The 19,364-nt window shown below is 40.0% G+C and overlaps 1 protein-coding gene across 8 annotated transcripts in view; it reads right to left on the bottom strand.

The window, feature by feature from the left end:
• Positions 1-19,364, bottom strand: part of LOC144495818 (zinc finger homeobox protein 4-like) — a 242,271-nt gene that overhangs the window by 198,185 nt on the left and 24,722 nt on the right. For all 8 annotated transcript variants that reach the window (XR_013498342.1, XR_013498341.1, XM_078216341.1 and 5 more), the window contains exon 3: positions 17,942-18,444. Coding sequence is in view for 6 of the 8 variants with exons in the window: in XM_078216341.1 (XP_078072467.1) it covers positions 17,942-18,444 (503 nt within the window). In the remaining 2 variants the exon portion in view is untranslated. The remainder of the gene's footprint in view (positions 1-17,941; positions 18,445-19,364) is intronic.

Genomic DNA, 19,364 nt, shown 5'->3' with positions numbered 1-19,364 from the left:
ACCCAGCCTCCACTGCTCACTGGGGAAGAGAATTCCAAACGTTAACTCCCTTCAGGAGAAATTCTCCTCCTCATCCCCATTTTAAATGGGAGACACCTTATTTTGAAACTGTACCTCCTATTTCTAGATTCTCCCATCAGGGGAACATCCTCTCAGCATCTGCCCTGTCAAGACCCCTCAGAATCTGAACGATGTAATTGTAACACAATGTCTTCTGAATTATACGCTAGAGATTTAGCAACAAAATTAGGCGCTCCATTTACCTTTGTGCAGTGCTGATGTAGGTCCTTATCAAGTTCAACTGTAGCTATTTTTGCACCATTCATAACACATTTATCCAATCTTTCTTTACCTGCCACTTTACACCATTCTACATATTTACATATTTGTTGAATGGTTGCTTTTTCCAACCTCTTCTCTCGACCCTACAGTTTAGAATGCCAATTTTGCCCCTTAAGTCTCCAGGCAGAAAACTCAACAGCTTTGAAAATGAGCTAAAAGGTTGTGATTAATCCACACTCATTGAAAGTAAACAGTAAGGCTGGGAATACGATTGAGTGACTGCTTGTCTCAGTGTGGGGTTCATACTCATGTGAGGTTAGCATCACTTAAAGCTGGCCTGAATTACTTAAAGCCAGCCCACACCTCTTAAAAGGGGAGGTGCATTTTGACTGCAGCACATACCAGAAGTCATTATAGAAAAAAAAACCGGTCTGACAAGAGGAGTGGAGGTGGTGCAAAATGACAGAAAGCAGGCTCCCAGGTTTGCAAACCAGATGCAGCACTGGAGGCCCTGATCCAGGAATTGGCCAGAAAGAGATGTCCTGCATCATTAGTGTCATCTGCAAATTTTGGCACACTGCACTTGGTCCCCAACTCCAAATCATCTATGTAAATCGTAAACAATTGCAGTCCCAACACTGATCCCTGAGGCACACCACTAGTCACTGATCGCCAACCAGAAAAACACCCATTTACCCCCACTCTTTGCTTTCTGTTAGTTATCCAATCCTCTATCCATGCTAATACATCACTAGCAACACTGTGCACCTTTATCTTATGTAGCAGTCTTTGGTGCGGCACCTTGTCAAATGCCTTCTGGAAATCCAGATACACAACATCCACAGGTTCCCCATTGTCCATTGCACATGTAATGTTCTCAAAGAATTCCACCAAATTAGTCAAACATGACCTGCCCTTCATGAACCCATGCTGTATCTTACTAATGGGACAATTTATATCCAGATGTCTTGCTATTTCTTCCTTGATGATAGATTCAAGCATTTTCCCTACTACAGAAGTCAAGCTAATCGGCCTATAGTTACCTGCCTTTTGTCTACCTCCTTTTTTAAACAATTAGAGCCATTGATCAAATATGGTCGCCCAATGACAAACCAGGAGCCAGCACCCTAGCTTGCCTTTGAGATCCTCCACCCCCATCTACCAGGTCACAGCTGAGGGCACAGGAGACCCTGTTGAGGGTTCCAATTCCCTAATGATGGTCCAGCACTTTAAAAACTGGGCTCAAGTGCTGAGAAGGTGCCTCAAAATGGAGGCGCTTTCTTCTCACCTACAACTGCAGGCTGCAGTGCCATTCACTGCTGCTGGGTTTCGTATTAGCCTCCCAGCTTTGAGAACCTGCCCTTTGCCTTGAATTGGGTGAAAAGGACAGCCTCAGGCCACCTATTGGCCAATTAAGACAAAATCAAAGTCCAGTTACTGCTCCCAACAGGGTCAGGATCCACATTTGACATTGTCAGGATTCCAACCCAAACTTGCCCCTACTCGTCCGGTTTTCCTGACCACAAAACTGCCAACTTCTCTCTCTCTAGGCTCTCAGTCTCTGTTGGAGCGGAGCACATTTTAAAAAAATGCAAAGTAACAGAAGGAAAAGGATTGGGATGTCAAAAGATCATTTTAAAAAGGACATATTATTTTAATTGCTTTCTTACACATGCATTTTTTCCCATCCAAAAAAGTATCAGCAGACGTGCTCCCTGTCTTCTGCCAATGCTGCTCGGGCTGTCCAGAAGAGATGCTTCAGAAAGAGCCAGAGTATTACCTAGTATGATGGCCTGATTGTCTAAACTCATTCATGCAAAACCTTATAGTTGACAGAGGAAGAACATTTTCACTCTTATTGGTTTTGGCCAGGTTGAAGTACAAGTTCCAAGATTGAAAGAACAGTGTGCCCTCCCAGTGCACTACACAGCTCCTAGTGGATTCATGATAAAAAAACAAAATGGTTCAGTCCAACATTTTAAAGAGCAGTTCAAGACTGACTGTGATCTGGAAGGCATTAAAGGTTAGGCTCCTTTCAGATGGATTCTATACTATGCTTTTTAGCATGTTATAACAAGGGTTTGACGACTCACAGATACAGAGGCAGATGCAGACACATATTGTATACCTTAGCGCATACTGAGCGAAACATTACTGTTGCTGCCTGAGTGACATTACATCAAAAAGGTGTTTTGTTTGCAAGCCCACATGGAAATGTTATCAACACTTTCAAATGTAACCTTCCTTTGCCAAAATGCTACAGGCATGCTCCCAAAAAAGATGTTGTTCAGGTGGAACAGATAATTGTTTTTCACTCACATGAGTAATTGCTGAAGGTGTGTGAATCATGCCAAAGATATGCAAAGACCATTTGCAAAACAGTTTTTCATGAAACAGATCAGTTTGTCAGTTTATTATGGCAAATCACATGACTTCTGTGAACTCTCGCTCAGGAAGCTTGAAGAAAGAGGACCTCAGTCCCAGGATGGAAAGAAGGGAACAGATTTTTGAGGAACATCAATCATATTAGATGTGGTAGGTGATATAGGTCATATCAGAAACGTAGCATTGAACCCCAAGAGCCAACCTTATGAGTTGAAAATGAACACAATCAGGATGAGCATTATCATGAAAGGGTCAAATGCCAAATGCAGAAGGAAGCCCACAAATACTGATTACAAATGGAATAGGGTTGGGAAGGAAGAATGTAGGAAACATACTAGGACTGTCCAACAGTACAAAATATAAGGCCTTGCAAGAAAGATTTGTCAAATAACCAGAGAGGACTGTTGGGCAAAGCTACATTTAGGGAGATTGTAGTCAGGGTGATTCCTTGTTCCGGAAAGCAAATAGTCACGTGTGTTTTAAAGATAACACATACAAGGTTTTGAGCTGTCTACCTAGAACTCAAGGAGTATATATTGAGGAAAGGTTAGAAATGATACTGCAGGAGACAGATGGTAGTGCACAAGAAGAAGGAATATAGATGTCTTCTCTCTCTTCAAGTACCATGCCTTAAGAGGCTGTTGGAGACCAGGGACCGCCATGTTAATCTTGTTCCAGAGATGTGGATAATCTTCATTGCTGGTACATTCATCCCATTTGTGAGATTCTTTAGAAAGATCATTATTTGACTACATTAAAAGTGCCTTAAAAGCCACTATTATGAGAATTTGTTCAAAAAAATTTAGAATACCAAGTACTATTGTCACATAGACTATCAGTATGGGGAAAGGAAGGGAAATTGCCAAACAAATTGAGGAGATGACTGAGTAGCTGGCAGCACTGTTTCAGAACAACAATGCTATTTTCATCAACAACAGCTCAATAGAATCCATGTGGAACACTTCAAAGATATAATATTGAGCACTTAGAACAAATACAGCTAACGATTTCAGACTAAGCAAATATGCTCCTAAATGGGATTCGCAAAGTAAAGGTGAGATAAAGAAGGGAAAAATGGTCCATAAAAAAAAAAATCACACAGGATGAAAGGAACAGAGATTTAATTTTGATGAATGAAAAAGAATGCAGCAACACATTGAGAGAGTGACCTAAGAGACCAGGAAAAGTAGTAAAATAAGGAAAATTCTTCGGATGCTAGAATCTGAACCAAGAACAGAGGACACTGGAAAAGCTCAGCAGGTCTGGCAACATCTGTGAGGAGAGAAAGCAGAGTTAACTGAGTCCTCTTGGCTCTTCATCAGAACTAAAGAAAGGGAGAGTGTGTTAGATATTAAAGTGTAACTGTGAGAGATTGCAACAAAATGTTGCAACTTTAAGAACAAAAGATGGATGGCCTGTTGTGAGAGGGGAGTTTGGCATTGAGGCAATACATGTATGGCTTATTTTTTAAAACTGAGTTTAAGATGGAGAGAAAGGTCACAATCCAAAGTTGTCCCGAGGGCTGCAACATGTCCAACTGGAAGATGAGATGCTGCTCCTTCAGCTTGCGTTGGGCATCACTGGAGCATTGCAGCAGGCTGAGGACAGACATGTGGGCATGAGAGCAAGCTGCTGGGTTAAAATGGTGCGCAACAGGATAGTTGCGGTCATGCTTGCGGACTAAGTAAAGGTGTTCTGCAAAACGGTCACCCCGTCTGCCTTTAACCTCCCCAGTGTGAAGGAGACCGCATTGGGAGCGGCGAATACAAATTGAAGTAAGTGCAAGTGAAACAAAACTTAATCCAAAAGGGGTGTATGGGGCCTTGAATATATACTACTTTTCCACAGTGGTGTGGAAAAGCCGTATATATGCTAAGACTAACCAAACTAATAACAACTATATCAGTACCAATAACAGGTCAGTAATAGCTAAAGTGAGAACTGTAAAAGACACAAACAGGCTTGAAACTGAAGATGAAAATAAAGAAGTAAATAATCACAATGAATGCTTCCTCTACACAAAGGAATGTATGAAGAATATGCCCTTTCCAATCAAAAATATCTCAAGTAAAGTCAATGGGGTGGATTTTAACCATAAACTGATTATAAATCACAGCATTTTCTAAATGCTGAGAAATATTAAAAGAGCGAGAGTTCTGAGAGATCAGTTACACAACTCATTAAAAGTGAACAGAAACAAAAAAATAATCAAAAAGGCTAATGGAATGTTGTACTCTATCCCAAAAGGGCTATAATACAGAAGTGAGCAAGTGATGCTTCAGCTGAACACAGTCTTGTTCAGATCCCATCTCAAGTACTGTTTTCAATTCTGAATCTGAACACTGCATTTCCAGAAGGAAATAGTGGCCTTAAATTGGGTGCAGTGCAAATTCACCAAAATAGTACCAGATTACAACGTTACATTATAACACCAGGTTGTATATAGCTCATTTGCATTCCATCGAGTCTTCACAGAGAAGATCGAGAGGTGATTAGTTTAAACAGGGGAGAGACAGAGAAACTATTTCTTCTGGGAGGGGAAAACAATTTCAGCTGAGAACAAGCCAGATCGGAATGAAATCAAAACGCACTTTTTCCATACAAATCCATAGAATCCACAGAATCCCTACAGTGCAGGAGGCCATTTGGCCCATCAATCATGCACCAACAACTATCCCATCCAGGCCCTATCCCCGTAACGTCGTGTATTTACTCACTAATCCTCCTAACCTACACACCTTTGGACACTAAGAGCAATGTGGCATGGCCATTCCACCTAACCCACACTTCTTTGGACTGGAGCAACTGGAGGAAACCCATGAAAACATGGGGAGAAAGTGCAAACTCCACACAGACAGTCACCCAAGGCCAGAATTGAACCCGGGTCCCTGGCGCTGTGAGGCAGCAGTGCTAACCACTATGCCACCGTGGCACCCAAATGGAAGGAGAAATTTGTAACACTCTTTCCCAGAAGACTGTGGATACTGGGTCAATTGAAGTCTTCAATTCAGGAATTGACTTAGGCAAGGGTTTCATGGAATATAGAGCAACTTCAGGGAAATCCACTAATAGGGAAGGAGGGTCTCAAACTATATTGGATGTATTTATTGTTCCATTTACACCAACGTACTAACTGCTGCCATTTTGAGACCTTAGCTCCACATCAGCCATGTGGAAAAAGTCTTTTACCCATGTAATTTTAAGGGTAACATTGACAGATCGGTGCTGGCCCTTTAGGGAAACATGTTTAAATGTGTATTGATGTAGAGCTGGAAGGAGCAGAAGCATTCGCAGGATCATTCACCTTGCTCCATAAAACACTATGGGTCACTGCTAGCCCAGGTTCTCCACCCACTCAGCCTCGTTAACACTGTCAACACCATCACTCCCACCCACCAGTGTTAATTGTATCAATTAAGGTGAAGTGTCTACAAGTGGGGGACACTGATTGGATAATTACTTGTGCTCCTTTAAGGGGTTGTCAGATGGTTAGTTTGTTTCTTAGTTTGTTTGTTTATTTGGTATACTCAAAAAAGTATAAAGAGACACTCTTTCCATGACTGGCGGCCATCACAGGGCTGGGGTGCATCATCACTCTCAGAAACTACATTTTAGTTTCATATTAATTTCATTTAATTTCTTTGATATTTTTGGTTTAGTTTCAATGACATGAAAGTGTCCTTCAGACGGGTTTGTTTGTTTATTTATCGGTAACTCAAAAGAGTATAAAGAGACACTTATATGTACTTTTCTTTGTTCTTTTAAGGGCAGAGGATTTATTTTTGCGCAGTTTGGACATCGTGATCGGCATGGGCTTGGAGGGCCATAGGGCCTGTTCCTGTGCTGTACTTTGCTCTTAGTGACAGTGGCGGTAGATTGTTGTAGAATTAGAAGCTATACCTTTGTAATGTTTCACCTTGTGAATAAATCTAAAGCTGAGTAATGACTGACTTCGGTCTCTTGCTTCACCAACTGGCTGTAGGAAGTTTAACATGGTAGTAAGAAACTGGTTGCCCAAAGGTGAAGGAATCAATAAGTGTCTCTTTATCTGCAATTATCCAATGAGTGCCTCCCAGCCGATTGACACTTAACCTTAATTTATACAATTAACAGATTCCCTAAACAAAACTTAATAAAAGCTAAGACCTCCTTGCATCCATCACTGGCACTCGAACTATCTGATATTCCAGCAACTGGCGAGCTGCTTTGGACTCCCATTTCATGTCTGCAGTTTGCTCATCAAATTAAATAAGGCACAGTTCACAATATTGCGGCTGTCTCTTTGGCAATTTCTCCACAAGTTGGTGGCCCAAAAGCTAAAATCTACCCAAATGACATTGTTTAAAAGTTCTAAACATGAGCAATGATATTTATCCTCAAGCGCTGAGAGAGTAGGGAATAGTCACTTTAGGACAGTTGGCTGCCTCAAATGCCACCATTAGTGGTGCAGAGCTGTGACTGAAAAGAAAAGAGACATGTTGTCAAACCTTTTTGTCTCGCACTGGACAAACGCAAGAATGCCAAATTTCAAAGGGAGCAATAATTTATACTGCATAACAAAAGGATGCTAACTGGTTGGCAAGTCGACTGGTTAGTTGAGGCATTGCCACGGAGAATGCATCAGGAATGATAGTTCCCCATACTTTGGTTTAATTCAAAAATAGCATAAGATGTGGACATGTTCCTTTTGCTTGCAGAGGACAAGTTCCTATGTACAAATATATGTAGCTTCTAGCAAGTATAAATGAGCCACAGTCTTAAAGTGGTTAGTGTAATTGTCAGTACACTCAGGATTGTTAATGCATGTGCTGTCCAGTAGCAAAATCACAACTAATGTTAGACTTTATGGCCAGAATTCTCTGACCATTCACACCCTGCTGCCACTGCCAGAGAGGACGGAGAATTTGGCGCACAGCCAAATCTGTGTTCACTGTAGGAGGATGGGAGAATCCCGTTGGCATGAATGGCCAGAGAATCCCGCCCAAGATTCTGAGTTTTGCACGCATGGGCTGATTTAAAATGGTCAGTACTCTATCTAATGTGAACAGCCAAAGGGACATGCTGTTTGATATGATCCACCAGTCACTGGGACGTACAGACTATGTACCTGGTATTGTAGTGGCACAGAAATTCAAATACCACTTTACTCATGTGTGTGGTAGACAGAATGTCAGAGAGTAGGGTGGAGATTCATCAGGTGCTGACAACCATTATGAGGAAGCTAATGAAGAGGTACCAGCAGATTGGAAACAGACTAACCTAATGGTTATGTTAATGAAGCGGATGACTGAACAGACATTCACAACTATCGAACCAGCAGTCTCGCCATTAATCCACATAAATAGTGGAATAAATTGTCGGTAAACTTTAAGATCATTGGTAAAGCAATAACCTAGTTAACAGCAGTCCCCATGGATTCAAAAGGAGGATGCTAATCTACCCAGCTTGCTCTACTGCTTTGAAGAAATGATGACCCAACAAGGTCTCTGTCAATCCTATGATATCGAGTATCTTGACTTCTAAAAGGCTTTGATAAACTTCTGCATGAAAGCTTATTAATTAAACGTGAAAGTGTGGGGTTTCAAAATAAACTCAAGGAATTGATCTGAGACTGACTGAAGGGTAGTAAATAATTTTTTTAAAACCTGGATTTAAATTCAACGAATTCTTGTTAAAGAAACTATATCAAAGTGGGGTAAATTGGCTGCCTCAGGACTTAGTGCTGCAACTGCTACTGTTCCAGCATTACATAAATTATCTGGATTCAGAAACTTCATGTAAAATCATCAAATTTACGGATGATACCCAACTGGAGCAATAGAATTGTAAGAGTCAATTACAGAATTAATTGGATGAGTTATGTAAGTGGGCAGAATAATGACAGGTGGCATTTGAGGCAACCAACTGTACTAAACATAGCGAGAAAAATAAACAGACAAGTAAACGCCATGAAAATGTTGGCAGCATGATGGTGCAGTGGTTAGCACTGCTGCCTCACAGCACCAGCTCCGGCCGAATGGCCTCCTTCTGCACTGTAGGTATTCTATGAATCTATGTTGAGATGAAGCTAGGAAAGGACAGATGGATGACTTAGTGATATCACTGGACTAGTAATCCTGAGGCCCATGCTATTGCTCTGGGGACACAAGTTCAAATCCCAACATAGCATTGCTGGAGTTTAAATGAAATTAATTAATATCTCTAGAATTGAAAGCTGGTCTCAGTAATAAAACTATCAATTGTCTTAAATGTCCATCTGCTTCACTAATATCCCTTTAGGGAAGGAAGTCTGTTGCCTTTATCTGATCCAGATTACGTATGACTCTAGAAACATAAGAACAAGAGTAAGCCATTCAGCCCATCAAGCCTACTCTGCCATACATCTCTGATTGGACACTTCAAAGCCTTTTGCACCCACTATCCCTATAAACTTTGACGTGGTTGTTAGTCAGAAATCTATCAATCTCTACCTTAAACAAACTCAATGGCTGAGCTTCCACAGCCCTCTGGGGTAGAGAATTCCACAGATTCACAACACTTTGTGTGAAGAAATTTCTCTTCATCTCAGTCCTAAGTGGCATCCTCTTTATTTTGAAATTGCGTCCCCTGGTTCTGGACTCCCCAACCAATGGAAACATCTGACTTGCATCTACCCTGTCTATTCCTTTAAGTATCTTGTAGGTTTCAACGAGATCACCTCCCATTCTTTGAAGCTCTAGAGTTTGCCCAATCTCTCTTCATAAGACAGTCCCATTATCCCCGGAACAAGTCTGGGTGAGCGTGCGCTGCACTCCCTCCATGGCAATAATGTCCTTTCTGAGGTATGAGGAGCAAAACTGCACACAGTACTCCAGGTGCGGTCTAACTAAGCTTCTATACAATTGAAGCAAGACCTCACTACCTTTGTACTCAAATCCTCGTGTGATAAAGGCAACGCTCCATTAACCTTCCTAATAACTTGCTGCACCTGCATGTTTGCCTTACATGACTAATGGACAAGGATTTTCTACACTTCTTAATTTCTCACCATTTAGGAAATACTCTGCACGTCATCTGTTCCTTCCACCAATGTGGGTTACCTCACATTTTTCCACATTATATTCTATCTGCCATGTTCTTGTCTACTCACTAAATCTGTCCAAATCCTTCTGTAGCTGCTTTACATCTTCCTCACCACACACATTTCCCCCTAGCTTTGTATCACCTGCAAACTTGGAAATATTACATTTGGTCTCCACATCCAAATCATTGATAAATATTGTGAACAGCTGGGGCCCAAGTAATGATCCTTGTGGTACCCTGCTAGCCACAACCTGCCAACGTGAGAATGACTCATTTATTCCTATTCTAGACACACTGCAATGTGGTTGATTCTTAACTGCCCTCTGAAATGACCTAGCAAGCTACTCAGTTGGGGCAATTATGGATGGGCAACAAATGTTAGCCTTGTCAGTGATACCCACATCAAAATATTCTCTCATTGCAGATCAGCAATCAATAAAGCAAATAGGATGTTGAACTACATCACCTAATTGTGAATATATAAGATAATAATCAAAGTGACTACAACTTGAATACTGTGTCCCCCAATCTAGTCACCAAAACATAGAATGGCCTTTAAATCTTTCAATGCTGTCCCTGCCACAATATCGAGACTGAAGTAAAACAAGCAATTAACTTGAACTTGCCCAGTCATAACATAACCAATATTGCTAATCAATAAAACATAATTTGATCACAGAAACTATGGCTGTTCTCAAACTGAATTTAATTTGCCCTTAGTTTTAAACTGGAGCAGAGATTTTTCTTTTCATTTTTATAAACATCAATACTACAAGCAAATAGAATACTCAAGAATCTCATGGATCCCACAGATACGAGAGACAGTGTAATGAACAGAAGCACATCTCAGATGTACTTTGTCAACAACAAAAGTTGTTTTAAATTGTGCAAATAACGTATCCCAGTGCACTGTATCACCGTACCATGTGGCTTTGGGAAGCAGACTTTCCGATCCAACATTTATGTCTGTTTTATGATTTATTGGCTGCTGCTCTAAATAGTCTAGATGTATTAAAAAAAAATCAAAGAACAGGTGCAATACACCAAGTCAATATTCGACTAAACCAGGGCATGTGTCAATATACAATACACATAAAATCTCTCTGTGTAGGGTTCAGAAAGTCTTACGTGCAAGTAATTTTGTTTAATTGTACTGTAACTCAGAACCACTAGAATTTTTCCATTTGCTCTGAAAGAACCCATTCAAGAAATGTTTCTGCTATAGCCTGAACACTGGCATGTGTGCAATTCAGTAAAAACTTGAAAATGCAGCTGAAATATCCATTCTTAACTGTGGCTCACAATTGCTATCTCATCTCCATTCTTTGACCCAGCCAAGGTCAGACATTGATGATCTATTCAGGATTGGGAGAACTCAACTTAGAGATATGGCTCAAACGTGTTATGTAGCAATGGGCCTTCTCTCAAAATCCATTTCAGCGTTAACCAGCACTCTGCTACTTGCGGAAGTGAACCAATTCATCCAACAAGAATGCCTGTCCAGGAGGTGCAGAAAATGGCTATGACGCAGAAGTCACGGATCATTTGAAACTCTGATTTTGTGATTGCATTGTGAAATAAAGTTGGCAGGGTACTCATCTTCCTCTTCACCTTAAAGTTGTTAAATATTTCCAAAAGTACACAGGGCACTATTTAAGTTTCATTTTGTAAACCACTGTACAGTAAAAGTGTTTAAGTCAATCAATGGTTAGCAGACAAAGTTCTGCCTCATAGATAATCTGCTCACTCAGAGTGATATTTGTACCACATACACTAGTTTTGCATTTTGACTGTAAATCTGGATTGAATTCAGCCTGAGCCAACCTTCTGAAACAAATGAACAATAACAAAACATCTCCCTTCCCCCCACCAGATTCAATAAGAACTATGTTCTGTGTCTCTCCATACTTGCTAATGCACATTCTTGCACACTGAGCAGGGAGCTACAACTGTGGTGGCACACTTTCCAACTAGATGTCAGTCTGATTCACTTGTGCAAACCGCCTCACAACATTAACTCTGATTTGTTTCAGCGGCACTGAAACTACCAGTACATCCTTCTGGGGTTCTCCCACTGCAGTTGGCCGATTTACAAAACACAGCCGATATGCAGGAGCAGTTACTGTAATACTTTTAAAGACAATATTCATTTTAATGAATGGATGTGACATAAGCAGGGTATTTCAATAGACTTTGAATGTTATCTGTCCAGCCAATCACTTTAGATGAGTTCTTAGAACCAAATAGGCTCTTGGGTATTTACAGCCTTATGGCTAAATGGGCTAATTGTTTCTAAAAATAATCTCTGAAAAGCTCTGAAACAAACTGTAAACTATTTTACTTCTGAGCTTCAAAGTATCAAATAACCTTTTGCAGCTATGAAACCAACCCTATCGGGCTGCGGCTTAACTATAGAACAACACACAACTCCACTTGCTATGGTTTTTAATTCTATTTGTTGTCATGGAGCCGATTTTCAAATTGTTTGGAACAATTTTTCCTCTGAGTCCATCTATGACCTAGTCTTCTATGTAGTGCTGAGGAATTCTGAAATGTGCGCCAATTAGCCCCAGATTGTGATGTATAATGTTCTCTTTGTCATTCTGGAACTGCCGCAGATGCATTACCGCACACCTGCAGTTTGGATAAAACACTGCAGAGTTTTTGATAGAGTATGACTTTGATAATCATGCCACGATGTTCAACAGAAACACATGCATGCATGTACACACGGACTGGCACGCATGCACCCATGAAAATGGAGTTAACAGGAAACAGGTGGCTAGTGGCATGGTTTCCCTCCCCCCATCCAGATCATGACTAAAACAGATTCTCCATCTGTAGCATGGTAAAGCCTTTGATTTCTTTAAATTGAACCACTATTCTTTTAAGATATAACGATGTAGTTGTTGTTTTCTTATTTCATTGGTTACATATTTAATGCTTTATAATTATTGCCAGAAGTTCCAGTGGTATACATTAATTTTCATAGCATTTTCAGTTCATAGATATTTTTAATCCAAGAAATTCAGGGACATTAAAATATCCATGAAAAGAATGTGTTTTACTTTGTCGAGCACATTCTAATTGGCAAAGTTCATATAGGAATTCTCAATGCACATTCGATATTCCTGTGTTTGCTATACTTAATTTAGATTATGCTTTTCCTACAATCTGAAATTCCTAGATCATAATTTTGACCCAAATGGGTCAAGAATTTTTACTAAATAATGCTCTGCTCATAAAAGAAAACAAGAGATTAAAGGCAAGGGAGTTACAGTGCTTTATTGTATAATGCTATATGAGTAACTAGTAGGCATGGATTCATGTCTGTAATTCCTTAGACAATGAACTACCAATCCTGACTGAGATGTCAAGACAGTATAAAAAACATGTGCTTACCACAGGTAATAAAAAAAAATCAACCAGTCCATGCTCAACCTATCTCAATTACAAAGGTGCATTAGCAACAGTTGAAAGAAGATTGTTAGTCAGCCCGTTTTCTTGATGCAAGACATAGGGGGTTAGGAGGACTATAGGCAGAAGATAAAAAAAAGAGGAAAGGGGTATAACAACATTTCTTGTCGATTTGCTCCTTTGCTGAAGACTCTGACTGCTGCTGAGGAATTCCCTCTGACAGAATGACTTTAATAGTAAGTACAGGAGGACTTGTAGTGCAGCAGGAAGCATCCCTGCCTCTGAGCCAGAAACTCCGGGTTCGAGTCCTACCCCAGGACTTGATGGCCAAGGAGGAGACATTCTTATTTGGTCAAACAGATTGTGTGTCAACCCGCAAATTCTTCCAGCAAGCCAATGGCTGGCGAGAGTGGGAGAGATTCCTGGTCAGCTGTATTTGATGCGAGTGGCGCTCCTCAAGCTATAAGCCCTTGCCGACTAATGGCCTGTTCTGGGAATTGCTGGCTATGGAAGCAGACAAAAGTCTGCCTTAGTGCACCACGAGGTGTGGGAAGAGAGTAGAAGAGGAAGAGTTAATTATGAGAAAAACGACCCCAAAATATGTACACAGTACATTTTCTTTTACAGTGGCGGATATTGGGGTGTCTAGTTGTCATGCTGTGATAACACATTTAAAATCAGGATGCCACAGTCCAATTGGAAAATACACATGGGGTGTGCCCAAAAGGAAATTCTCTTGAAGTGTTGTCTAAAGGGTAACCATTGTGAAACCTGCATCAAGAGAAATCCTTAGGATGCATCCAAGGGGAAATCATTCTGGAGTTCGTCTAAAGGGAAATGGCTCCATTGTGCCAAAGAGGAAATCATTTTAGAGAAAAATCCTTGGAGTGTGTTGAAGAGAAAACACTCATGATGCATGTTTATTGATTTTTATTTGTTGGGGGACATGTCTATGAGAAACCTTGATGGAATATATAGACAAGAAAATACCCCAGATTGTGTCCAGGGGTATCTTGTCAGGGCAGCCTGTCTGGAAGGTTGCTTGGCAGTACATTTACTGTATGTATCTGATTTTAGTGACAGAGAATACTTCCAACCAATATTATTGATTGCCACAAAGTTAGTTTTTTTTTTATAGACCAGTCATGAGCTGTCTATTTCTTTTTAATGAAATCGTCCTGGTGTGTTTGATTGCATCAATAGCATAAGTCAGCATACATTGATTTGATAAGGAAACAATTACACCCATTTGCTTTTAAAGAAATTAACCACACAACTCTTCATGAGAAAATCCGGGCAGTGCAGAATCCCTGCGAATGAATATTGAGGAAAGCCTTGAGTGCAATGTATCTTTTGGATTCTGTTGAGAGGGTTTCAAGGGGAATCCCTGTGGAATATGTTAGTTTAATTTTGGATTATCCCCACTGGGATGCTGTCAGTGTGTGTCTAGCGAATCTTGCAAAAACTCAGAGGATCTAGACAAACTTATGTCTTATGTCTGAAGATGCCACAGTGGTCAGCACTGCTGTCTCACAGCACCAGGGACCTGGGTTTGATTCCGGTCTCGGGTGACTGTCTGTATGGAGTTTGCACATTCTCCCTGTGTCTGCATGGGTTTCCTTCGGGTACTCCAGTTTCTTCCCGCAGCCCAAAGATGTGCGGGTTAGGTTGATTGGCCATGTTAAATTGCCCCTTTGTATCAGGGGGACTAGCAGGGTAATTACATGGGGTTTCAAGAATAGGGCCTGGGTGGGATTATTGTTGGTGCAGGCTCAATGGCCTGAATGGCCTCCTTCTGCACTGTGGGGATTGTATGATTCTGACTGAACGGGGTAATTTTGACTTTGGTGGTGGTGTTAAATGAATAATATTGATTGAGCTATTGTCAGTCAGGTGGGTGGAAATATGGAAAGATATTTCATGCATGGTTGGATTAATATTGTCCATTCTACACCATCACCAAAAAGTGAAAATTACCCCCTGTATCAAAGGGAATCATTGAAAAACATGTGAAGCGAAACTATGCTTGGGGGACCCCATCAGATTGTGTTCTTCAAGAGTCCTCATGAAAGTTGCCTTGGAAGATTCTTAAAGAACATCAATAAAGAAAATCTCAAAGATTACACTTAATAAAATCTGAACAAATTGTGTTTGGGAAGAATCCTGATTGAAAGTCCTAAGTGAGCAGCTTCTTGATGATGTCCACAAATGCTTCTCCATTAGTTCCTGTTTGGTTAGTGTCTTTAAAAGGGAAATAGACTTACATTGTTTTCCTTTCAACCCCACATTCGTTGACTTTTGCAATAAACAACCAATTTCAGCAGGTTGATTGCATTAAAAAGCGAAAAATAGCATCCGACTGGTCCATTAACAAGACTGCAGTGCAATCAGTAATCTGCAAGGATACTCTATGCCCCATGTCAGCATTGCATGTCTGCTCCCACTCAGAATAAATGCTCTGAACTCCATAGAACAGGCCTTTTACAAAGTTGTAAGTGTATTAAAGTAGAAAGCAATGACTGTGGGACAAAATAGTGGGGAGTAAATACTTTAGACAAGCCAAATTTCCCTACAGTGTTGTGTTCTGGTAAAACTTAAGGTCCTTTTCTTTGGCTTTTATTGCCCATATTTTGCCCAGATGATTATTTTGAACTGCCGCTGATTTTTGATGTTTCTGCTGAGAATTTAAAAAAAAACAGTTGTGAGGAATTCACTTTCTACTTCTACAAAGTCCCATGGGCCCTGCTTAAAACCTAATACTATAATACCAGTCTACTGTGGCTCTGAAACTTAAAAAAAAATCATATGTCATGTAATTGGCATGACAGTTATGCCTTCTGGGGTCAGCTTGTCAAGATTCTTCCATCCACATAGCTAGTAAAATAAGAGCAGAATCGATAAAATGGAAGAGATATTTGCAGCTGTTGTGTGTCAATAAACCTGTAATAACTCTTTAGGCTGTGTTGACCGGACATGATTTTAAAATGTCTTCAACGACATCAGAAATGCTGATTTTTTTTTTTAAACTGGAAAAAGGATCTTCAGGGAATCCATTCTTACTAAAGAAAAACTTTGGTTATCAGTCAAATCTTCTCGCTGTATTTTACATTAAATTGTTTTTCTCAATTTTGTAACCGTTACTTCACTAATTAAAAATAGGAATCAGTTCCCCTCTTCATATCTAACAAAAACTTCAAGTGGCAGTTGAATGTTAAGTAACTCTTGCTATTAGTGGGTGCCCTTGGGTGAAGATCTGAAGAATGGATTGTGTGACTGTATATTCTCTGCAAGTCAAAGGTGATTAATGATGTTGGCAAGTGTCTCATATTTTCTAAAACTGAAGTCTGCCGCACAAAGTAACTTCCCAAAGTAATTTCAAATGTTGTGAATCGTTGGCTAAAGTTTGGAATTGTTGTAAATCTAGACAACTTATTCATAGCTTTGGTGAAAAACACATTTCTCAGGAAACAAGCTTCTAGGATAAGCTAAGCACCTGATTATTTCTACATTTATATTTTCCAAGCATTATGTAAGAAAGACCCAGCTTATCATATAACCGGTTCATCATCACACTCCCATCTACTAAAGCCCATTCATTCCAGCCCCTTCATCAGGGTTCCAAAAGATCAGAGAGCATCAACAACACCACATTGTGAACTGTGTGTTCAGTCCTCCTGAAGGTTGATTCACAGTGTCAAACAGACATGTCGAAACAGCTATGGCTTTCAAGTTTTTAATCATTTCATGATTCTTTGGTGAGACTTGTTAATGTCTGCATTCCAAAGAGCTAGTTTTCTGCATAATTATTAATGTCTTAGTTTACAAGTCCAAAAAGCTGCAAGACTTCAGCCACACCTAAGTACTCCTTTTCTGAAGTATAATTAGATTGTCCATCACACCAGCAACACACTAATTCATCAATCAAACTGTTTGCCAAACAGTGGAACAAACAGTTTTGTACAGAGCTCTTTCCAGATCTACAGTTCAGTGGGTCTAAAAGAAAATGCTTTGCATCACTATAATGTTGTGAGAATATAACATCTCAGGGGTATACACAGTGAGCCAACGTTTAGCCATCACCTTATAAACTTGATAATCAATCAACAACTTATCAAAGTTCTTATCATTAGGGTTATCAATAACAATAGACAGAACTTGTCAAATATAGACCATACCTTCTCCAGTTCAAAGGTCAGTTATTTGATGTCTTAATAGATGGACTCAAACAGGAAGCCACTATTCACTACTTCAGAGTGCAGTATGTAGTGCACTGAAGATGGTAAATTAATATCTGCTCATTGACTCCTCATTATTGTGTTATTTTCATTGTACGAGGTACATTTTCTTGTCTTTACAACGCTGTTAATCTGTTGCATGCTCATTGATGTATGCGAGCAAACAATTGATTTATGGAACAAAACAGAGTCAAATACCAGTGATTTCCTCAAGTACTGATCAATCAGTGAGTTGGTGGTTGTCCAATAACTAACATTTCCTGAATCAATTAAAATTATATGGCCTTGGAGATGGTATCCTAACTTTACAATATATTTAGGTCCTAATTCAAATGATCCCATCAACAAATTCATTCCATATTGTTTCTGTTCTTTTTCAGTTTGAATTTTAAGGATAGAGACATAATTATCTGTACTTTTCAGATGCATTAATTTGTCCACATAATTATTTTCAATTCTGTTATATAGACATACAGTCTATTTAGGTGTGCCACAGAATAATGTCTATTCTGGCATTATATATCATGTACATGTAAAATGGTCAGATCTCACTTTCTTACCTTATACAACTTGACTGCTGCTTCATGTCGATGGTTGGTACTATGAAGGCGCAACTTATCCACACTGTTAGTATAATAGTCACAGGCATTGCATTTCAGATGCACTGGATTTCCAATAGCTACACATTTGAGCCTCCACTCATTAGGTTTGCCCCCTTCTCTGATGTGGGCCACCAGCTGATATTTCTGCATGTGTTTGTCTGTCTTACAATGGAGCTGAAAGTTGGCCTTCAGCTGAGTGTTGTAGTTGCAGAGCTTACATTGATAGATGTCACCAATCACAGCCTTCCACTCCTCTTCAGGGAGTGAACGCTCACTGTTCACATGCAAGCTCAGAGCCTCCAGGCTGTCGGTGGTAAATTTGTTGCAGACAGCACACTGAAACAGCTTCAATGAGGGGTCATTGATGTAAGGTGAAATCTCTCCAGCAGTAAGGAAGGACAGGTCATCACCCACGAGTTGACCACTTGCAAGCCTCATTTCAGGTGGTAGCTCACTATTAACTGTGAAGAGAAAATCAGGAAGGAACAGTTTGCGATTAGAAAAGGAAAGAATACACCACAAAAAAACGACTTGCATTTATATCGTGCCTTTCACAACCAATGGATGTCTCGGAGTGTTTTGCAGTCAATGAAGTACTTTTGAAGTGTACTCACTCTTGCAATATAGGATATGAAGTAGAGACACACGGAGGAATTGATAAAATAAAGCCTTGGTGAGCAGTTTACTTTCTCTGGGAGCTTTAAACTATAAAAAGCTGTAATAGGATTGAATCAGGATCAATTACAATCATCCCATTCAACTTGGAAGTTCTCTCATCAGATAGCTTTAATTACTCCTATTGGGCATGATGTCATCCCTGAATTTGTATTTTTAAAGGCATGAAATTTGATCAGTGTTACAACAGAATTTCAGTAGATTTAAGTGTCCCAATTTACTTTCACTGAGCTAATTCAAATTGCAGTAAGAAACCTTTAGGACCAGAAAATTCCGAGGGTTTGCTCCCACGCTTTTAATGTTGTTTCACTGGAAGTGTACCAGAAATACACGTAATGCTGGCAGAGCGAGAGCAGTTCCAAGGAATTTCCTGGTCCACGAGTACCATGATAGTTCTATTTGAAAAATGTAATTTTTAAATCATACTTAACAAAGAAGTAACATTTTCCACAAATGTCAGCATTAAACACCATTTTGCAACAACATAGGTGTATCTAAATTGTTAACAGCCTGGCATAAACTCTGTAGGATATAATGGAAAGTGTTAAATGAACAAGTGACATTGCACAGTCGTATTTTCCGAGAATGGGAGCTACTGGATCGTCGGAACATCACTAATTGTACAGATATATCATTGTGAGCTTTCACTCTGAACCTGAATTAGTGAGCATGCACTAATAGGTATTCAGAGCCTTTACTTTGGGGG

This window comes from Mustelus asterias, chromosome 7 (genome assembly GCF_964213995.1).
Source record: "Mustelus asterias chromosome 7, sMusAst1.hap1.1, whole genome shotgun sequence".
NCBI lineage: Eukaryota > Metazoa > Chordata > Chondrichthyes > Carcharhiniformes > Triakidae > Mustelus > Mustelus asterias.
Note: the sequence above shows the minus strand (reverse complement) of the source record. Positions and strands in the feature narration are given on the sequence as shown.